Source organism: Thunnus albacares, chromosome 18 (assembly GCF_914725855.1).
Source record: "Thunnus albacares chromosome 18, fThuAlb1.1, whole genome shotgun sequence".
Taxonomy (NCBI): Eukaryota; Metazoa; Chordata; class Actinopteri; order Scombriformes; family Scombridae; genus Thunnus; species Thunnus albacares.
In genome coordinates this window covers 17,046,749-17,068,015 of record NC_058123.1, presented here as the reverse complement: position 1 = coordinate 17,068,015, position 21,267 = coordinate 17,046,749, and the positions used below count along the sequence as shown (strand labels likewise).

General features: G+C 40.0%; 1 protein-coding gene across 1 annotated transcript; it reads right to left on the bottom strand.

Moving 5' to 3' along the window:
• Positions 1 to 600: 600 nt before the first annotated feature.
• Positions 601 to 20,613, bottom strand: fgf10a (fibroblast growth factor 10a). Its single transcript, XM_044334609.1, has 3 exons — positions 19,858 to 20,613; positions 4,724 to 4,827; positions 601 to 1,446 (listed from the first exon to the last, which is right to left on the bottom strand). Exons 1-3 carry the CDS (start codon positions 20,294 to 20,296, stop codon positions 1,246 to 1,248), a joined length of 744 nt encoding a protein of 247 aa, XP_044190544.1. The 5' UTR covers positions 20,297 to 20,613; the 3' UTR covers positions 601 to 1,245.
• Positions 20,614 to 21,267: the final 654 nt, after the last annotated feature.

Genomic DNA, 21,267 nt, shown 5'->3' with positions numbered 1-21,267 from the left:
CACACTACTATACTAATTCAGATATAAAAAAAATAAGGTTGAAAATGGACAAAGTGGTCCTTTAACTCAAGGTTCACTTACTGGCTTTTCCAGAGCTTCTAACTACATCTAACAGTTTTCGTCAGCAGATGCCGTATGTTCCATCAAGGAACGCTGAGCAGACTGCAAGAAGTTGTTGAAAGCTCTGGAAAAAGCCAGTGAATAGACCTTTAGTTAAGATTATTTAGTCAAATAATCAATATCAAATAAAATTTGTGTAATTACAATTAAATACATTTAAAGTGGAATCTAACTACTGCATATATTGTACTTATGTAATCAGTTTTGTACATTCTGCTGCAGTGTAACATTGTCACATGATGTTTATTACTGTGATTCCCAGCACTTTGCATGGTGGTAAAAAAAAAATACAGTAAATAAATTATCTGTGTCAACTGAAGAGTTCCCTTGAATGTTTTATTTATCCATTTATTTCTATCTATTTGTGGTATATTTACAATAGAGCAACCAATAACTGAGCCATAAAAATATCTAAAAAGAATTCAAAGTCAGTCAAACAAGTTAAAGACAAATATATTTTTTATATTTATTCAGGTTTAAATGATTAGTATTCAAAAAAGAGAAGCATAAATGGTAAAAAGACAAGAATTTGTCCTTTTTGTGTTTTTGTTCTTTTTTGTTAAATATTACACAAAATAAATAAATTTAAAGAAAAAAAACATGATAGTGTTAGACTTGCTGTTGTGTTGGTACTTTCTTGACTCTCCCTCATCATTTTCATTTCCCGCTCTTCTCGTCTTTTCTTCTCCTTTCCTGTCAGTCGGCTTTCTGTCAATACTTCCTCCTCCTTCCTCTTCATTTTCCTCTTACACATTTTGCCATTTATTTATTACATTTACTTCCCAGTCAAGCGTTTCACTTGGACACAAATCTAGAAATGTGAGTTACTAATCACATTTTGGCACAGAAGTCATTTCTTTTCATATTTTCTACTGTGCCAATGTACTTTATAATTTAAAACAGAAAATAATATATACATTGTATACCAATATATCTTATTTCTTTCTTTAAAAATAGAAATGTCTTTATCCAACAGAGATAAAATGTCTATAGGTTTCCATTCTTTTCCTCCTCAGTGCATCATTCAGATCTGATTCAGATCTGTCCAATGTAGCCATCACTGTCACTTCAATAATGTCTGATGTCCTGCTGTCTGCAGAGATCTCCCATGGCTGATATGTCCAATCATCGCGGTTGTACCACAATGGGCAGGAAGTGAGTGGCTGTGTTTTTCCTCCGTGTTTTCTTCCCCTTCATTGGCTTGCCATTGGCATTGAGTCCCACAAACATGTGCTTCTTCTTGTTGCGCCACTCCGCTGAAGCGTAGGTGTTGTACTTGTTCTCCTCGATGCGTTCAATTAGACGACAGTCCGGACCAAAGTCCCTCTGCAGAGAGAGAGGAAGAAGAAGTGTAAATGAGAGATATGCAAAAATAAATCAGAGCAAAGAGACAAAGATTTCAGAAGATCTTCAATTTTTTTTGATGCATTTTCTGCTTAGAAGAGAGCCAACTCTAAATAGACAGTGATTTGAAACTTTCCACTCTGCTATAATGTGACGCTGACTGTGTGACTGAGGTTCAGTTTGAACAGAGATACATGCTGTGGGACCATAGTTGATTTAATCAGTTAGTCGATCTGTTAGACGGAAAATTCATCTGTCACTATTTTGATAATAAATGAATTGTTCAAAGTCACCCTCCAGTCAAAATTGTGTTTTTATTCTTGTTTCTTCAGATATGTTTGCAGTGTTTGACACTAGTAGGCTGTTTTCACATTCATCTGCTGAAGGGGGAAAGTTTCTCTGTGCTCACCTTCAATCTGAGATGAAGGGTACCAACGCTGTGATTTGTGACATCACAACTAGCTAGAAGCCAATTGTAGTCCACTATGCAACTTTACACGTGTGATGTGGAAACTTGAAGCCTCCAGCGCACACAACACTGAGCATAGACGTTTCAAACGAAAAATATGTAAATATTTTTCAATGAGGGAGACGAAGGAGATGTCATTTTAAGACAATTTTTAACAAAGTAACTGAACATCACAAGTCACTTTTCAAGCAAATATGCCAAATGTTCTCTAATTCCAAATGGAGGGATTTGCTGCTTTTCTTTCTTATATGATGGTAAACTGAATATCTTTCAGGTTTCAGGTTGTTGATTGAACAAAGCAAGAAATCTGATGGCATCACCTTGAGCTTAAGGACATTTTTATTAATTTTATTAATATAGCACCAAATCATAACAAAAGTTATCTCAAGGCACTTTTCACATAGAGCAGGTCTAGACTTTACTCTTTAATTTAGAGAGACTTAACAATTCCCCCATGAGCAAGCATTTGTCACTATTTTCTGACATTTCATAGACTAAATGATTTGTGTTTTTGAAGTTTTTGAAGAAGAAATTTGTCAGATGAATCATTTAATGTCATAATCAATAACGAAAATAATGTAAAGTTAGAGTTTTAATGCTTTTGAGAGCAGGTTTATGAAGACAGATATAAATATGGAACAATATCAGGTCTTGGATGATGCTGCATGAGATCTGTGGATATCTCAGGGTTTGTATTTTTCCCTGTTTGAATAACTAATTATCAAGTCATGAGGCTGTACAGCTGTGTTTGCTTAATCGCTGTATGTTTTATTAACCTGGTTGACTTACTGCTCTTGTAAGTGCATAAATCATGTCAATAGATGGTTTCATATTGGAATGAGTCACTCTTTTAATGGAGCCTAGTCTTGTCATCTTGTCCTCAGTTCATCTTCATAATCTTTCAGTTTCATTACCATCAGTTTCTTTTTTACCATCATTAGTAGCTGTAAGTGATTTGTATTACTGGAAAATTACAGTCACATCTCAGACTTTGTCACTGCTGTTGCTTTTTGTTATTTTCATTTTTATTAATGTTCTTTCTTTTTCTGGACCTTGTCTGAGCACAGCAACATGTCGATATTCTTGTAACAACATAGATCAACAAATGGTCGACTATTGCTTAAGAGTAATCCCCAGTGTAATCAAGGCCAATTGTAAAAGGCTGGACATGAAATTATTGTAGATGTTTGTTTGTCAGTGGACTGGATGACTGAGGGGGCGCTGGAGGGATGTGGGGGGTGGGGTGGTGGTGGTGGTGGTGGTGGAGGTGGTGGTGGTGGTGGTGGGGGGGGCAGAGAGGTTAGCATGAGATCTGATTTCTTAAAGATTCAGGTTTGTTGCCAGCAAAGAGCATCGTGACACCATGTTTGTGGCTTACATTACCGCAGTGACCACCCACTGGTAAATGAAGAGAAAATGATCTGAGAGAGTAACATTTGTCAGTTTACTGGAAGCTGCCCTTGTGCTTCAGGCGAATGTCACTTAAACAGTCAGTTAACTGGATGCAGTTGATATTCACAAGCAAAAATGTACTTGCCCCGAACGCACAACACACACACACACACACACACACACACACACACACACACACACACATGCACAGTATAACTCTCTCTCTCTCTCTGTATCTAGCCACAGCTGTTCAAATTGGTTCCAGAAGTAAAACTGAATGTTCCCAAAGCAAAATGAGAATATTTTACAGACACTGTGCAGTTTTTTAACTAATGCTGGTCTCTGGGTACAACCAAACTGTGTGCGTGTGTGTGTGTGTGTGTGTGTATGTGTGTGTGTGTGTGCTGGCTGCCTTTCAATTAAATGATTAGAGAAGGGGATTAAAAAAAAAAGAAACTGTAATCATAAGTGACATCAAATTATGGTAATGAATCATGAGAAATAATAATGTCAGTATCGTTTTACAAACTGGCTTAGTGGGCTGATGTTAAAAGCAAGAAAATCTACACATTTAATACAGAAGAAACTATTAAAAATAAAATCTTACATCACAGACCGCACTGCAAATTTGTTTTCCTTGATAATTCTATATAAATTGAATCCCAGTAAAGCCTTAAGGCGATCATAATCCTCTTTGTCACTTACATGTATTGATCTGGCAATATAATGAAACAATGATTTCATTTGATTATCACTGGATAAAGAAGTCACTGTGTAAACCCATCAAGTGTAATCGAATGCCAGCCCTTCAGCGCCGTGTTACTGTGGCTTGTGTTGCACCGAGCAGAAGACGTCATGGGAATTCAGTTTCAGGCCATGCAACAGAATGCCTCTTTCTTTCTACCGTGTGTCATTTCATCTGTGGTGTGGCTCCCAGAGAGACACGCTGAAAGTTAGGTCTTTCAAAGTAAAGGAAAAAAGAGAAAAAAGGAAGGGAGAGAATGAGATGAAGAAAAGGAGAGAGAGAGAGAGAGAAAGAGAGAAAACAGATGAAACAAGGGCTGCTCTCCCCCAGAGGGACTGAAGCAGAATAGAGAAACTGAAGGATTGTGTTTCCTGTTTCTGAATGGAGAGGAGAGATAGGTAGCAGAGAGGAGAGCTCGCGTCGACTAACTGTGGTTCCTATGTATTTCTGGAAAAGAGTCTTTGCTGCCTTGTCTGTTGTTTTTTTAAAAAAAAAAAAAGCATTCAAGAAAATTCAAAACTGCAGAGTCACAGGTTTAGAGAGAAAAGTGTATCTTTGGTTCATTAGGATTGATGAATGGATGAGCACATAACGGATATCCTGCATAATAAAGGGGCAGATCATTGTGAAAAGGTTCTGAAACAACTACTCACCGCTCCGTATAGGTCTCCCCTCTTGCTGATTGCCAGGTAGTAGTTACTGCTGAGGCCCCTGATGGCCACAACTCCCACATCCACTGACTTGATCTCCAAAATACCTGGTGCAGCAGGGACAGAGAGAGACAGATGTCAAAACTTTAAGCTGGTCATTTTCTCAGTTTTTGCTGGGTTTTATGAACATAAATGGTCTTAAATAGGGCTACAACTAATGTTTGTTGTCATTATTAAGCTATATCATAATTTTTCCAGTCTTCAAATAGCTTGTTTTATTCGAGCGTCAGTACAAAACCTAAAGACAAGTGGAAAAAAAGAGAAAAGAAAAAAATCCTCACACTTGAACATTGATCATTTTTTTTGTCCATTGACTAATCGATTGACAGATTCTTTCTGCGTTTGCTCTCAAGTTTATAGACTTAATTGTTTCTTGTGAGTGTAAGTCATATTTTATTAACAAAGTTGAGAGATTGTGGGATCTAAAACACCACAAAAGCAGGTATTTGATTGTAAAAAATATTAGTTTAAAATGTAAAAAAAGGTGCATCTCGGGTTCTGTAATTTTTCAAAATAGCTTATAAACCTTAAAATGTTGTAGGAGAAACCTGAATCATCTCAGTTTCTTCCTCACAAGTGAGCCCCAGTCTCGTCTCCCTCCCCTCTCTCTCTCTCTCTCTCTCTCTCTCTCTCCCTCTGCCTCACTATGTGACAGTCAGACCTCAGACCGGCCTCTTGCCCCCTGTTCATTTGCTGGTTAGCTTGTGGGCTGCATGCCCTGGGACCGAGGTGTAAGCCAGGAAAAAACATTTCTCCGCTCTATGTTTGTTTTTCTGACCAGGGGAGCGCAGGCAGGCAGGCAGGCAGGCACACGGACAGGACGGAGAGAGGCTTTCTGGCTGCCAGTTTGGCAAGAGGTCAAGGCGTCCGTATCAGTTTTCAAGCCTGAACCAATTACTGGTTTAAGCTGTGGTCTCCGGCCCTTTCTTCTCTCATCCTAAAGTCAGTTACACCAAGCCATAAAACTATCAGGGGTTTGAGAGGATTAGCTAACAGGGGCCAGTAGGAAGTGGAGCCTGGTTGCAGGAATAGTAGGGAGGATGGAGGGAGAAACAGGAAAAGTCTATCCAGAGTATCTCTAAAGGTCTATCATTGTCATTCCTGAGCTTTCAAAGTGTCAGATTCTTGTTCAAATAATGAACGGACAACCTTATGCCAAGCAGCATTGCTGAAAATCCATTTAATCAGCCTGTTTCCTCCATAGAAAGTGAATTAGTCATAGTGATCAGGTTACCAAACATGACTCGAGGCAAATATCCAGAACAGTTAATTATTGTTAATTATTTTTTCTTTCTAGAGTCACACATGTTCATATTTTCCCCAAGGTTGTTAATGAGGAAGTCAAATAAATCCTGAAGACCAGGAAAAGCAAGGAAACAATAAATAGTGTGAGAGGATGAAAGTGTTGTAGATCAAGCAAATGACTCCCATTTTTGTTCTTTTAAACTTTAAATCTCATATAACTTCTACCTGTCTGTCCACCTGATAGACCCACCAGATAGAGATTTGCAACATCCAACAACCTGGTGTGATGAGTGGACGAGACTCAAGGAGCCTTGTTGTAACTTCAGATAGAGACGACTGAGAGTATCGACCCACTAACTGCCCTGAAAGTTGAACTTTACTGTTGTCTCCCAGTCTGTCTCTCAGTGTTATTTCAAAGAAATGAGAGACACTTTTGTATTTGGAAATGTATAAAAAAAAAGGGTATAAAAATGAGCTGTGATGTTTTTTTGCAGTGACAGTGTTCCCGTGTGTACTGTATGTCTGCAGTTGGTTTATTTTTAACTGTTTTTGGCCTTATGTTTTGTTTCTGTTTTGGTTTTCTTTTCTGTTAAATGTAGTCCTTGGCTGAGGTGTACTGGCATTAATCCATCCTCTCAATTCCCTTATTTGGTCACTAAAAGGTTGTTAAAAGTCTAAACTTCAAGAAGATTTTTGTAGCTCACAAGTGCATCATGTTGGCTTGCTTTGTTAAGTCCATTACTCACACAGATGCGCATAAAAGCAGTCGCTTGTACCGCAACACAACACTGATCTATCAGCTTCAAAATGTTCCATCTCGCTGCACCACAGCTGACATTTCTAAGCTGTGATCTGTCAAAATAAGATCTGTCTGTGCTGTGCTAGAGGCCGGTCCACCTGTTCAAACCCTTTTCCCCTCATCCTGTTTGATGTGGTTTGTCAGAAACCAAAGCACAGGGTTCTTTTATGGCCCCCTTTACCAGTTACCAGAAGCAGCCCGTCTGCTTGTGAGTTAAAAGGCCAGGCTGCAACAAAAGGCTTAGATTGCAGCAACAGAGTTTATGGCAAGAAGACGGAGAAAAACAGGACCAGAGCCTAAAACACAGGTCAGGTTTTTGTGATAAAAACACACACAGATACAGGCATGTGCAAATACACACTTGAGCAAATGATTCAAAGTGCTTGTGTTAGATCTACATTACCCTTAAAGCTTTTTGTTGTTGTTGTTTTACTCTAATTTTCCTCATTCAACACCTTGTCATATTGATGTCTTGAGCCTGTTCGTGTATTTTTCTCCCTTTTCTGAAGAGGAAAAACTCTGTTTTCTTCCTCCCTGTGTTCCCTGGATCACAGCCCAACAACTTCATTATGAATTTATGTTTTAAGTGTAAAGGGAAAAAAATATGACCCAAAGCACAAATAGCACACAGGATTCACTTAATATAAAAGGCATGGACATTTTCCGCTATCAACATTTTTGAAGAAACTACCAAGGGCAAACACCTGTGTGTAACAGGGCAACACTACAACTTTCATAAAAACAAGCCAAATGGGTCTTTGCCAGTCAAACCCAAACCGTAACACTGACAGAGCCACAAGTACAAATAAACACAACCTGGCCCTCTAACAGTAAGAAACTGTTCATTAACCACTTCATAAAGACCACTACCATATTTAATCCACAACATGACCAGAAATCTGCCTGTTAAAAAGTGCAATACAAATCAGACATACAGAATACAGCAACTCAACAGCAGCTTTTGTAAACTTAAACCATTTTTTGATCTATAGCTTCAGTAATAGTAGTGGTTATTTGTGGTATTGGCAGGTCAGGAGTGCTGGTGTCTTGAGACTGTTATGCTCACCACATTCTGTGGATGTTTGTTGTTGCTTTGTTGTCTGGTTCCCTTAAACTTTCTAACCTCTGCTTAGTATGTGGTATAATTTCTCAACCTCACAAGCCAAGTTTCCATCCAGATTTACCACTAATTTTGACAGAATTTCGAGAATACTGGCGAAAGAAAATGCAAATTCAAGCGCGTTTCGATCCCGTACTGTTATGTGGATATTAGAGTCGCAGAAGAAGAGGGCGCAGTGAGATGCGATCGTTTGACTTGTTTTAAAATTCCCAGCGTTTCCATTTTGCACTTATTGTCTCTGATTTATCTTTTTGTGCTTCATCTCTAGTCTCTTTTATTTTCTCTTCCCTCCTCCCCTCAATGCTCCTTTTGTCCTCACCATTATTCTCTTTAAATCGATCTCTTTGTACTCTAATCCTCTCAAGTTTTCCCTCTTGGTCAAAATTTCAACTTTCCTCCCTCTCCACACGGTAGACTTCAGTCTTTAAACATGACTGAAATTTGGGACATGTCGTCACTGAGATCTTGTAAGGCTGTAGCTTCATAACACACACACTGGCATTCAGTAACAATAGGCTCGGTGGCACAGAAAGTCCAGTTTTTTGATTAAGTATTGGTCTCAATTTGGAAAGAATACAGAGAGGCCTGCTGTAGAGTTATTTGGTTGGTTGGTTTCACTTTTTTGAAAAACATCACCACCAGAATTGAATGTACTTTTGACCTTATACCATAGAAAATACAGCCATTAGTTTTAATAAATATAAAAGTTGGGGTAATAACTTGCCTTTGTACCTCCTTCAAAGTGTAACCATCACTTACAAGTTAGGACAAAATACTCATCGTAAGTTTTGAGATATTTAATAATTACAGCTCTGAACAGCAGACTGAGGAAGACGATCGCATGAGTAACAACTAACGTACGCAGACTTGCACAATCTCACTCATATACAAAAATGCTCACAGATACAAACAGGAACACGCACATACACACACACACAGAGGAACACACACATATGCAGACCTCCCCTCGACCCCCAGCCGGCCTCTTTGGAAACACTGTTAGTGAGACTCCAGCTGAACCTAAAGGTTAAGGGAGGTTGTGAAAATGTTTCCACTGTTTATCCAGGGGCTTTTTTGAAGATTATACTGCGGTTGTTCACATTGTGACCTCGACACGGTGACCAGCTGTGAGTGGGTCGACTGCGTGCCTGCAGCCCGGAGAGGTCTCGTTCTTTATTGTGAAATATTGTCACTAGCTTGTGTCATGAACTCCCCTCAGTGAGATGAATGGGAACGGTTCGGTTCTTTTATTCTAGGTCCAGCGCTCAGATATTTGGATGAACCCCCTGACTGTTCCTGTGTTTCTCTGCAACAACTAATTCTCTCACTCTAAATTTAAATGTGACATCTGAGATGCAATTTTTTTTTTTTTTTTTTTTTTATGAAACAAAAATGCCCCTGTTGTATATTTTTTTAAAAAATAAAAAAGATTTAATATCTGATTTGCATCAGTTAAGGTCTAAACACCAAGATCATTTTTCTCTTTGAAACTATGGCAACAGAGTGACTGATGATGTCTGATATTCATGGTGACATGAGTGTACATCCATGCAACCGCATGAGACTCAAAAGAAAAGAAAAAAAAAAAAGAGGAATTCAGAAAGGAAAAATGGACCACGAATATACTTAAATTAGATATGAATTGAATATATAAAACTATGTCCCTGTATTTGGTCATTCAAATACAATAACAATGAATAAAATGCATTCACACAAAGGTTTTTATGCAGAAAGACTCTTCTTGGCTGCTTTCAAGCCACCCGTGGTTTTGACAGGATTAAACTATTTCCTTTGCATTATTTTTCTTTGGAGTTTGGTCGAAGATTTCCGGCTCTTTATGAAGCCTGAGAGAGAACAAACATGTCTTGGTTGTGCAGTTTGCTGGCGAGTGCTGGCGAAGATATTGGGTTGGAGTAGAAACTGCTGTAGGCTATATTATGTGTTTTGAGGAGCGCTGAGGTATTGGTTTAGACTGATGTGGTTGACAACAGTATCATCCTGTGTTAAGTGGCCACATCAAAGCCCGCCGGGCTGACGGTTTTTGACCGAAGATGGAAAAAACAGAGGCCTGTTTCTGATTTTCAGTATGGCCAATTTTTTTTTTTTTTTTTTTTTTTTTAAACAAATAGAAATTTTGGTAAACGGATTTGTTTTCAAAATGTGTTTTGCACATATTAAATTTCTGGGTTATAAATCATATTAAACAGATACGATGTGCCCTTTGCATACTACATTGAATTAGTTTCTTCTCAAGTACTTTTTTCATTAGTAGGATTGTTCAATTTGACCTGCACTCACTGTATTATTTAACTTTTTCTCGCCCCCATAATGGTTTTATTTCCTTCCCTGACAGGAACACTCACATCACTTTCTTTCTTGTAGGACTGAAATAGCCGAAACCACACTGTTCAAGCTGTGTGTGATTTCAAAACTGGCAAAGGTAGGAAAAGAAAAACAAACCCAGATTATTCAAAAATCAAACAAAACGGATCACCTGAGTGAAATCCCTCTGTTTATAATACCAGAGGTCTCTCCGCCTAGCCAACAGATAGCGTTAAGTTTCGTCTGCGCGGGTCATTCCAATCCGCATAATTTGAGATCAGTTTACCGAGCACAGCAAGACCACAGCAAGTTATGTCACACACATTTAAGAGCAGCTGGGAGGAAACCAAAAGAAATTCACAGTAATGTTAATGGTGATTTTGATGGAGAGGAGAAAAAAAAACCATTACCACCTGAGTTATTGTGATTCCTTTAACACAGTTGACTTTGTAACATGATAAAGTGCCAAAGCTGCCAGTTTCTGTCAAAACATTTCACAGGCCTGACACGGCAGGAGTTATGTTTTCAGGCAATGTGCTGTGACGGTCGTCTGCATTTCACACATTTTTCATTTACAGTTCAGCTGCCAGTGTGATGTTGCCCAACTGTTGTGGTTTGAGTTGTTGGCGCTGGAGTTTAAGCTTTAGAAATCGTGTTATTTTACACCACAAATATTATGCACAGGCATGTACAAATATTATTTTGTTTGTCACATGCATCTTTCTCTCTCTGTATTACTTTATTTGTTTCGCCTTAAACGTGCATTTATGTTCGTACTCATAGTGCGCGCACACACACACACACACACACATACACACACGGGGTAATTAGCTGGCATTGCTGGCTGCTCTGTTCAAACGACCAGGCTGTCCAGATGCCTCTCTGGGCTCAACTCTCAGCTCTCAGCTCTACCTTTGATGACTCCATTAAGAGCCTCACTTTCATGGTGTGTGTGTGTACACATGTGTGTGTATTTTTAGTTACCTCTTGGGGACCTTTTTTGGTATAAACACCGACCTTGTCGGGACCAGTAGTCCTCATGGGGACCAAAGCCTGGTCCTAATGAGGCAAAACGTCATTTCTGAGGTCCTGGTTAAAGTTTAGGTTTAGGGTTTGGGTTAGTCTGTCCACAGTGAATCGAAGTCAAGGCAATGTCCTAGCAAGGATAGCTCTGCAAACGTGTGTGTGTGTGTGTGTGTGTGTGTGTAGGGCAGGGTTAGGGGTGAGTGAGAGCAGAGAGCAGGAACATGAGGTGTGTGTGTGTGTGTATTTGGTGGTGGGGGGGTTCCTATAGCACATGGTGTCTATATGGAAGCAACCCTGTTATCTGTCACAGATTCTTCACCTCCCACTGCTTCAAAGGTCATGAAATCTGCCTGTTCACATGCACCAGGTTAACACCAAAATGACACTTTCAGTATTAGGCTTCCAGTGCATTTTTCAGTATTGTTGCTAGTAGAGAAAGTTTGATAAAATTATGCTACAATACAGTTAAAGTTGTTTTTTTTTTTGTTTTCTAAAAGGTTTGTTAAGGAATTGAGTTGGGCTGAGACTATCGATTTGTAGAATATTTTGATGTTTGTTTCCTTGATTAATCGGTTTGTATCTTAAACATCAGAAAATAGTGAAAAATACACATCTTCAAAGGTTGTTGTTTTGTCTGAGCAACAGTCTACATCCCAAAGATATTTAATTTTCAGTGATATAAAACATACAAAAGCAGAAAATGCTTGTTCAGTGTTGTTGAATGTTCAGTACTTCAGATTGAAAAATGTATTCTAATTAATTAAATTATTAACTGATCATCAAAATATTTACAGATTAATTCTCTGTTAATTGACCAAAGCCTTCAGCTTTAAAAACTGAATTTCTAAAGAAATAGCACAATCACTTTACTGACAGTAAAGGTCCTGTCAAGGGCTGCTCAGAGTAGAGAAGAGAAAAGATTCAACTACAGAATATTTTCACTTGCATTTTTATAAGCTGAGTCTCACATTTTACATTGATTTTATTTTATTTTTTCATGTGATTTTCATCTTTTTTTTTCCAAATAGAATTACCTCTAGAACAAAGTAATACTGCCTTCGACTTTGCCAATGAACTCCATTATGTCACTGACATCACACATTAAATCATTAGGAACTGGAAAACGCAGCATTTGCTATGTCAGCAACACCACAGTTTTTCTCTATGACTTAACTGTAAACTATGCAAACAACCATCAAATCACTGTTTACTTCAAAGTGAATCCATTTCTGTGATTCTGTTTAGCAGTTTGTTGTCGAATGTAATGATTTGTTATTTAGACAACACCAAACAGTTGGATTGTTGTCAAGAGAGCACTGAGATGGGCCAAGAACTGCGTAAATGCTTCTCATATTGTAAAAAATGGACACTATGAGCGTATGAAACAACAAGAATATGAATCAGTGCTCCTATATGTGTTCAGAAATTCATCTCAAGTGTTTCTTTAAAGTACACCAGAACCCTTCCAGGCCAAAAAAAAATATTTTTTTAATGCCAAAACTAACGCCAACGTCATTCAGAAATCAATAGGGTTACTTTTGGTAATGTAGCTCCGTTAAGGAACAGGGTAGTGTGTAATGTGTGTGCGTAGCAAGTGTGAGAGAGGGAGTGGGAGAAAAGTGATGTGAATGTGAACAGAGCAGAGGAGCCAGTCAGTAGGAACACTATATCAATTCAAAAGATTTGTATACTACATACCAGTTACATGGAAATGATGATTCACGCTGAAGCTGATAGTTTGGAAATCTGGTTAATACCTCAGAATTAGTAATACATCAGAATATCTCCTCCTGTCTCTATCTCTTTACCTCCCTCTCTTCTGATCGTACTCGCAAGAATCCTCCACATAACATAAACAATGAAAAAGGCTGTTCATCAAAACAAAAAAAACAAAAAAAACCCCATCCAACTTCAGATTCTTTGTGAATAGTAATCGACTCTTGATGTTTGGAGCTATTTTCTCTTCGGAGAGACGATTTGCTCCAAAGCAGCGCAAGATGTTTCAAAAACATGATTTGCTGCTGAAAGACTTTTGTTTAAGGTGGTGCCTGAGCGTTTGGGGTTTGTGGCAGGGCTGCCTCAGTTTGCCTACAGAAATCTGGCTCTTATTTCAGTCCTGTTGTAGCTGACACATTAATGGACAGGGGAGCAAATTGATGGGAAAATATCAAGCAGTGATGACAGGAAAAATGTAAACAGTGATGGAAAAATGAGACGAATCCTGTCATTGTCCTTGGCGACTCTTGGCAAAAACACCCAGCTTTGAAAAGTATAAAAACTGCGCTTTAACAATGAAGAAATATCGTAATATCTTGATGGGAAATGTTAACTCCGGAGGGTTTTTTTTGTGATCATTTTCAATGCTCGTCAACATTCCTGACACACCCAAAGCCTGAACACACACATGCTCCTTTAATGACCCTGTACATGCAGTAATGGGGTCAAAGGGTACTCATACATCTGGACCTCTGGATTCACCCCTGTGTGTGAGATGAGAAGAGAATAGTGCTGACGAAGGCAGAGAGAGGAGAGAAGCTGCGTAAATCATATTGTTTTTATTATATCTGATAATGCAAGGACTTGACTTTTGTTTTTTTCATTTACAACTTATTTTAGATTCACTAAAAGAAATTAACTTGTAATTGTTGCATTTAATAACTGTAAGTCTTCAACAACGAAAAAAATACAGTGTAATTTGCACATCAGAACATGCTGGTTTTCTCAGTGCGGGAACGTTTCAGAGTCTTTTCTTTCTAGACCTTAAGGGCATGATTTCTGTGGCTCAGATTAAATATTGTCCCAAACTAAACAGCTGAGGCTCCAGGCATCAAAGATTGTGTAATAACTTCTGCAAAGTGCCATTAAATATTCGGTAAAATACATGTAAATGGCTCATTAATCCGTCTTTCTCAAAAGGTTAAGACATTATTGGTGCTTTGGCTTGGATCCATTAACCATAAAGTAATTTCTAAATCTACGAGGCGAAGATACAGTATATGTCAGCTACAGTAAAATACCATCGCTCTTAGGTAAGATTATAATCAATATTATGTAAGATTTCTGCAGGAAATTGACAGCATTTGCTCTGTGGATTCCAGTAAAACGAGTCATGAATCAGAACTGACATGATTTGATCCAGACTCCTGCTGATTATTAACAAAACATCACCATGAGGAGTGCCATGTTCAATGAAAAACATGCTCCTCTATACATTGAATTGTGGCTGTAGATTAGATTAGATCGAATGATTGTCCATTTTTATTTCCAGCCAATCAGAAGTAGGGCTGTGACAATAGTCGCATTAGCGCTATGGCTAACCCTAGTTGACCAGCTCTCCTGTCAATCTTCCTCACCAATGTCTGCTCCATCAACAATAAACTAGACTACCTAACGACGTGGCTACATGAGCTAGCCGGGCTAACCACCGTCCGGTCAGACAGGGTTGCTTCGTTGTCCGGTAAGACTCGAGGCAATGGCCTGTGTGTTTATATTAACAAAGGCTGGTGTATGAACACGGCGATCATCTCTGCGCACTGCTCAGCATTAGAGGAGGTTTTAGCAGTCAAATGCAGACTTTTTTATTTATTAAAATTATTTTTGGACTGTAAAGACCAATAAAAAAAGACTGTGTGGGGGGGGGGTTGGCATTAGCGGTAAACCGCAGGGATTTGTTGCTTTTTCATCATGGTAATAAAAAAATTCATATCGTCACAGCCCCAATCAGGAGGTCTCGTAAGAAGTAAAAAGCACCTGTTTGTTACACCCATAAGCAAAATTTACGTCGGTGTAGTAGGAAGAAAGATCAGAGGGAGCAAACATAGGAGGGAGTGCACAGGTAGTATAGGTTTATTGTATGTTTTCAGAGCACAGCTGAATGTAATTGTACTTGGCTGTGGCAGCTTTTGGAGAAGTGGATGATAGGTTCAGTATTTCCTGAACAAGCTTGTAGCTCGTGGCATTTGCACACCGCTTTTATTTACGACTGCTGGAGAGAAGAGTCCATGAAGATGTCAAAGTAACTTTGAATGAAAAGCAACTCTGACACTAACCTCTGGTACATCCCATATCTCCTCATAACTCATTTTTATGGGCCACACTGTTACCTTTTCCCATGAGAAACCTAAACACACTCATCAACCACAAGAGCAGAGAGGAGGATGAAGAGTAAGGCAGACGGAACAAAAACAAAAAAAAAGATCCAGAAACAGCAAGTGAAAAGACTGGGACTAATTTCATGAGGATGTTGAAAAATTCAAGAAGGGCAAACACTTGTCACATTGTTGCTTAGCGTTGTAACCCTGCTGGGTTATTAGAAGTTCATGAATGCAGAGTAGAAAGAGTACTGTTGGGTCGACCTTATTCAGACGTTTCTTGAACACAACTTTGTTCTACATTCTGCTAATGAAAAAGAAATCTGATGATGGCGATTCTTAATGTTATTAACTTTTTTGTATTGTGGAACATATCTTTGTTTGAAGGTACTGAATCTTGAAAAAAGTTGATATGTATTGGCAGATTCTTACACATATATTGTAAGAAAACACCGCATTTAAAACTCAGTAATCGACCAAAAAAGTTTTTAGTAAGATGGAGATTTTTGCTGTGTATGAAAAATCATTTTCTTCTGCAGAATTTAGATATCATTTCACCATCAAAAATTTATATTTTTTTGTAGTCTTGCACACCAAAATCATCTCAAAATTAGTCAAACTACAAGAACTTTTCATCCCCAGCTACACTGCTACTGCTAAAAGAGTCACAGAAGAGCCCAAAGTGATGCACTATGTGTAGCGGTGACCTTTCCATTACCAAAGCTTCCTGACTCGGGTCAATAGGTAAGGGTCAAACCAGAGGGGGCAGACCTGTGTAATTAGCCTGGACATGGAAAACCTTCACTAAATCAGAATAATGTCCAGTGTATTAGACTATCCATAAATTGCTGTGCGTTGGATTCATTCATGTTCGTGGGTAATGTGTCTGCTGTGATAAATGTTAACAATAAGGATGTGTGGCAGCTTTTACAATCCGGGTGGCCGCAGCGAGATTCAAAGCTCCAGCTATAGTCAAGTTGGCACCATTCAATACTAATTGAGCGACGCGTTACCGCAAGTCTGCGGTCCAACTGCAAACACATGTCCATTTGTTTCATTGCTTTATTCGTTTGTTTGTAAACAAGATGTGACAGTCCGTGGACAACAGCGAGGGAAGAAAACAAGGAGAGTCTTGTTGCTCATGGTCAGTGGAAGGATCAATGCTAATCGCATGGCAGCCCGGCAGGGTTTCCATATTCAGACTGTTAGCACGCCTTATTTTAAAGGCCTTATGAGGTGAGATGGATAGATGGGCACTGATCACATGAATACAAATGGACAAACATGGTCACGCACTACTGAGCGCATGTTAACAATACAAACCCTAAACCTTGAGTGATGCGCTGCCCTTAACTCTGACAACATGATTAGAAAGGAGGAGAAGCTCGACCCCGGAGCTGGACCTACAACTTCTTCATCACCTCTGACACCATCTAATGACACTCATTTGCAATCTGACCTCCTGAACATTACCAGACTACTAGACCATGATAGCCACACTATCATCTACTGCATCACTAGTTTTCAATTTGATGCTTCCCTAAAGCAACGGTATGTTTTTATGACTAATAAGCCCTTGTAGGAATATTACATTATATCGGTATGTTATATTTAGTAGATAACGAAAGCTATGTGGCTTTGCTCAAAGGAGCCAGGTGTTTTTAATAAGCATATAAAGGCCAGAAATTTGCATCAAAGAACTTATTTTCCAAAAAGTTTGTGTGCAGCTCTACACCTATACAGTATAAATTAACAATGCTATATAACAATGCTGTAATCTGTAGCATTTAAAAATAAGCTTATTGGAAACTTATTGCAGATGTGCGCAGACAAACAAACTTGAGAGCACGAATGATCATGTGAAAAACATGACGTCTAGCATGTCAAATACCACATCCATGTTCTCAGTGAGGGGAATGTGAATACGTTGTGTTTGGTTTAGTTAGAAAGGGTACAATTTGTTCTCTGCTGATTTTAGAGCGCATGCATAAATAGCAGGGGGTGGTGCATTAGCATACAAACTGCTGTACATGCAAGCTTGTGCACGGATGCATATACTGTAACAATAGAGTATGTATGTAGTATGATAGTGAGCAGACACACACATAGTTTAATGATTATTTCATCACAGTCAAATTTCTCCGGTTTCCACCCACTGTTTTTTACTGTCTGAAACATGTTAAACATCTGCACTTGCTGTCAGGTAGATACGGCTTGATGAAATACCTACTTAATATGCTGCCAAGACAAAAATACGGCCTAAAAGTTTGGCCTCCACAGCCAAGTCCTGATATCTTAGATTTTCTTCTTCCAGAAAGTTCTTACTTACAATCAAGTTGCAGGAACTGTTGAAATTGATGGATTGTGCCTCTAATGCCATGACCTGATGCCATTATAGTTAGTGACACGTTGCACCCTAATGGTTGAGCTCTTTACGTGCATGTGTGTAAAAGCGTGTGTGTGTGTGTGTGGGTGTGTGTGTGTGTGCGCGCATGTGTGTGTCAGAGAGGACTGCAGGCAAGGGGAGGGAGGAAGAGACGCTAATTGAAATTCCTTCAGCCATGTCTGGCAGAGCCTTGGTGTCTGAGTGGCACACACACATACACACACATGCAAGCATGCACACACACACACATGCACACACATATTCACACTGGCCCCGGCCCTAATAAAAGTGGGCTTTGCCATATGGAGGCCATGTGCAAGACTGGCCTCTCTGTGCTCCAGCTTGTGTGTGCGTGCGTGTGTGTGTGTGTGTGTGTGTGTGTGCGCGTGTGTGTGTGTGTGTGTGTGCTCTCAGCAGGAGAGGCTTGTACAGCACCACAGACCCACAGACAGATGCATACAAACCTATGACATGTGTATGAAGGTGTGCGAATGATAAAGATCCATTTATGAAGATTACATTCCCAGACACACACGCTTGACATGCTGCGACACATACAGTAGACGTAAAGCAGCGAGAGCCTGTTTTATAATCTTTAAGAAATTAGCTCGTGTTTTGGACGTCTCCCATCTAATTCCGTGAACTGGCAGGGAAACTCTGGGCAGGTAAATGTGGGAGTAATGTTCTGTTCTCCCTCAACAACTACTGTCAATGTGCCCTCAGGCGGCGCAGCTCCTCTGAGGCCCGAAGACCGGTCGCCCTGGAGAACTTCCAGATGTGTTTAACTAGAAGATAAAGATGTGGGCTACAGAATGATAACAGCTGATTTTCTGTTCTGGATCAGTCATAAATAATTATGATAACCCTTATAAGTCATTAAAAGTATTTATATTTTAACACTATCCCTGCTGTTGTGGTACAGTTTGGTTTTTAAGTAACTGAAAACAAAGTTTCACCATTATTTTATTTTAATGAACTTAATACACATCTTTATAGATTATCAACAGTTTAATCCACTGCACATTTATTTTCTTTCTACACTTACACATTCACTCAGGCATTCTCTCAAAAACTAGTTCAGGTACATCCAGCTGCCTCCTATCAGTGGACTTACTCAGTGCCCAGCAATGGAAGACGATATACGAGATATACTACGTGTGACAGAGTGTAACTGTGTGAATGTGAGGCTCAGTGGTGCTGACAAAAGGGCATGTGTGCTCAGTGACCCTTCTTAGGATAAATAAAGGTTAAAATCACGCAGCCCGCAAAATGCACAACTAGAAAAAAGGGGCAGGAATGGCATGATCATTACTTTACATCTAAGTATAACCTCATACTTAGCATATGCCCGCCACTATTATAGCTGTGGCACAATAGCAACAAGGAGTAAGTGTACTTGTAATTCTCCCCAGGGGTTTGGTAATAGCTGTGTTTTAGATATTTCCTCAAAGAGGAAGAACTTTCTCTGGGCAATTTCTAATTGGTTCCAGTGGATCATCTCTCTTTCTATCTGCCTGGCTTACTCATTTTATTTTTCCTCCTCCTCTCCCTCTCTCCTACTGTCATGCTCTCCTTTCCCAAACTCTCTGTAATCTGGCAAATATGCCTGCCTCTGCACATGGTGAAAAGGCTGAAAAGCACGCAGCTCTGTTATTTGTTCCTTTGCCTAGTCACCTGTCTTATTGTGCACTGTTGCCCAGGGAGGGAAAACAGAAACATTTCTCTTCACAGATAAACACACGAGACGGAGAAGGGGACAACCAGTGCGTCTTTTACCGATGTCTTCTCGTTGACGGATATGTGCGTTTTTAGTAAAGTGGATTACCCTTTGTGTTCGGCTTTTTTTGCATCCTTTTCTAGTGCAACTAAGAAGTCTAGGAGGTGACAAAATAGCTAATGGTACGCTTGATTTATTGGATACTGTCAAGCCCTGATAAATAATACATGATCTTCAGTATCCAGTAAAAGCCTAAAAAAATCCAAGATTGCTTTCAAATCCTCATAAGTTGCCATCGTCATGGTTAGATGCTGTTTACAATGTAAGGAACTAATGAAACACATAAAAATATATAAAGTTAGTTGACTTACTGTATGGATCGTCCTCACTTTTGGTGCCATTAACTTTTCCTTTCTTGTCAATGCGAAGGAAGAATTTCTGGTAGGAGAACAGTTTCCTCTGGCGCACGTCTCCTTGTAGGTGGTTGTAGCTGCTCCGCACGTGACGCCCGACGACCGTCGCGGAGGACGATGACACATTGGTCGCCCGTGGCAACCTCGCAGAGGATGCATGCAGCGGTGCGGGTGAGGAAGGAGGTGGTGGGCGTGAGATGAAGAAGTGAGGAGGGGTCCCTCCTTGTGCATTGTGGTTCTTGTCAGAGTCCGACGACAAAGCGGAGAGCGGCGAGGATGAGGACGCTCCGAGCAGGAGGAGGAAGGTGAGGGAGAGGAGAAGTGAAGGAGGTCTGCGGCAGGGGCAGGAGGAGAACCAGGCGACCGGTGCACCTTGTGTCACTGTCCATCTACACATGGTAGTGGAGCTGGCAGAGCTGTGGAGGTGCTCAGGGGCTGGGGCATGCTGAGCTGGGTGCAGGGAGAGGGAACGAGAGTGGGAGAAACCCCCCCTGACTAACCGACCAAACCTCCTCTGTCTGGGGACCCACAACCTCTCCGGGACTGTAGGCGTTAAAACCTGTAGAATGGCTGGTAGCGGTGGTTGAGCTGACTGCAGTAGATGTGATCGGAGCAGGATTCGTGGTAGCAGATGTACACTTATCGGTAATATTCGTGGTGATGGAGATGCAGCTGTTGGTGGTGGTGAAGCCTGCAGTTTTGTGGCTGTCTCTGCTGTAGTCCCCGGTGCTGTTTATTCCTCAGCAGCGCCGCAGGAATGCGTCAACATCCATAACTCAGATCACGTCGCAATGGGAACAACTGGGGGCTCGCCTCAAAGACCTCTCGCCTCCTCCTCCCTCTCCTCCCAAGGACAGCCACTCTTTACTTCTGGTTGCCACACACACACACACACACACACACACACACACACACACACCAACACACGCTCAAAATCCCTTTTTTAAAGTTTGAATACACACCGAAACTCTCGCATCCAAAGACAAAAAACACACAATATCAGTTCATTCATATACACTGCTAAAATCTACTCCACACACATGTCCCAAACCATTTATCCTCTCCAGTCCAGGGAGGTGGATATCAAGGAGGCGGCGGAGGTCGAGATAAAAGATGCTAAACTGCTCAGGACAAAATAAATAAATAAAAACAGGAAGTTAAAAAAAAAAAAAAAAAAAAAAAAGGATTAACGCTGCTTCTCGAAAAATGTCCAGAGAAATCCACGCAAGGCAGGCCACAAAAATAAAGAGTCAAAGAATCCAGACTTTCTTCTTTTCTTCTCTTCTTTTCTCTCTCTTTGTTTCTCTTGTTTTGTCGGAGCTGGTTTGAAGTTACTTGAGTGTGTAACTGAGCCCGGGAGCTCTCGTC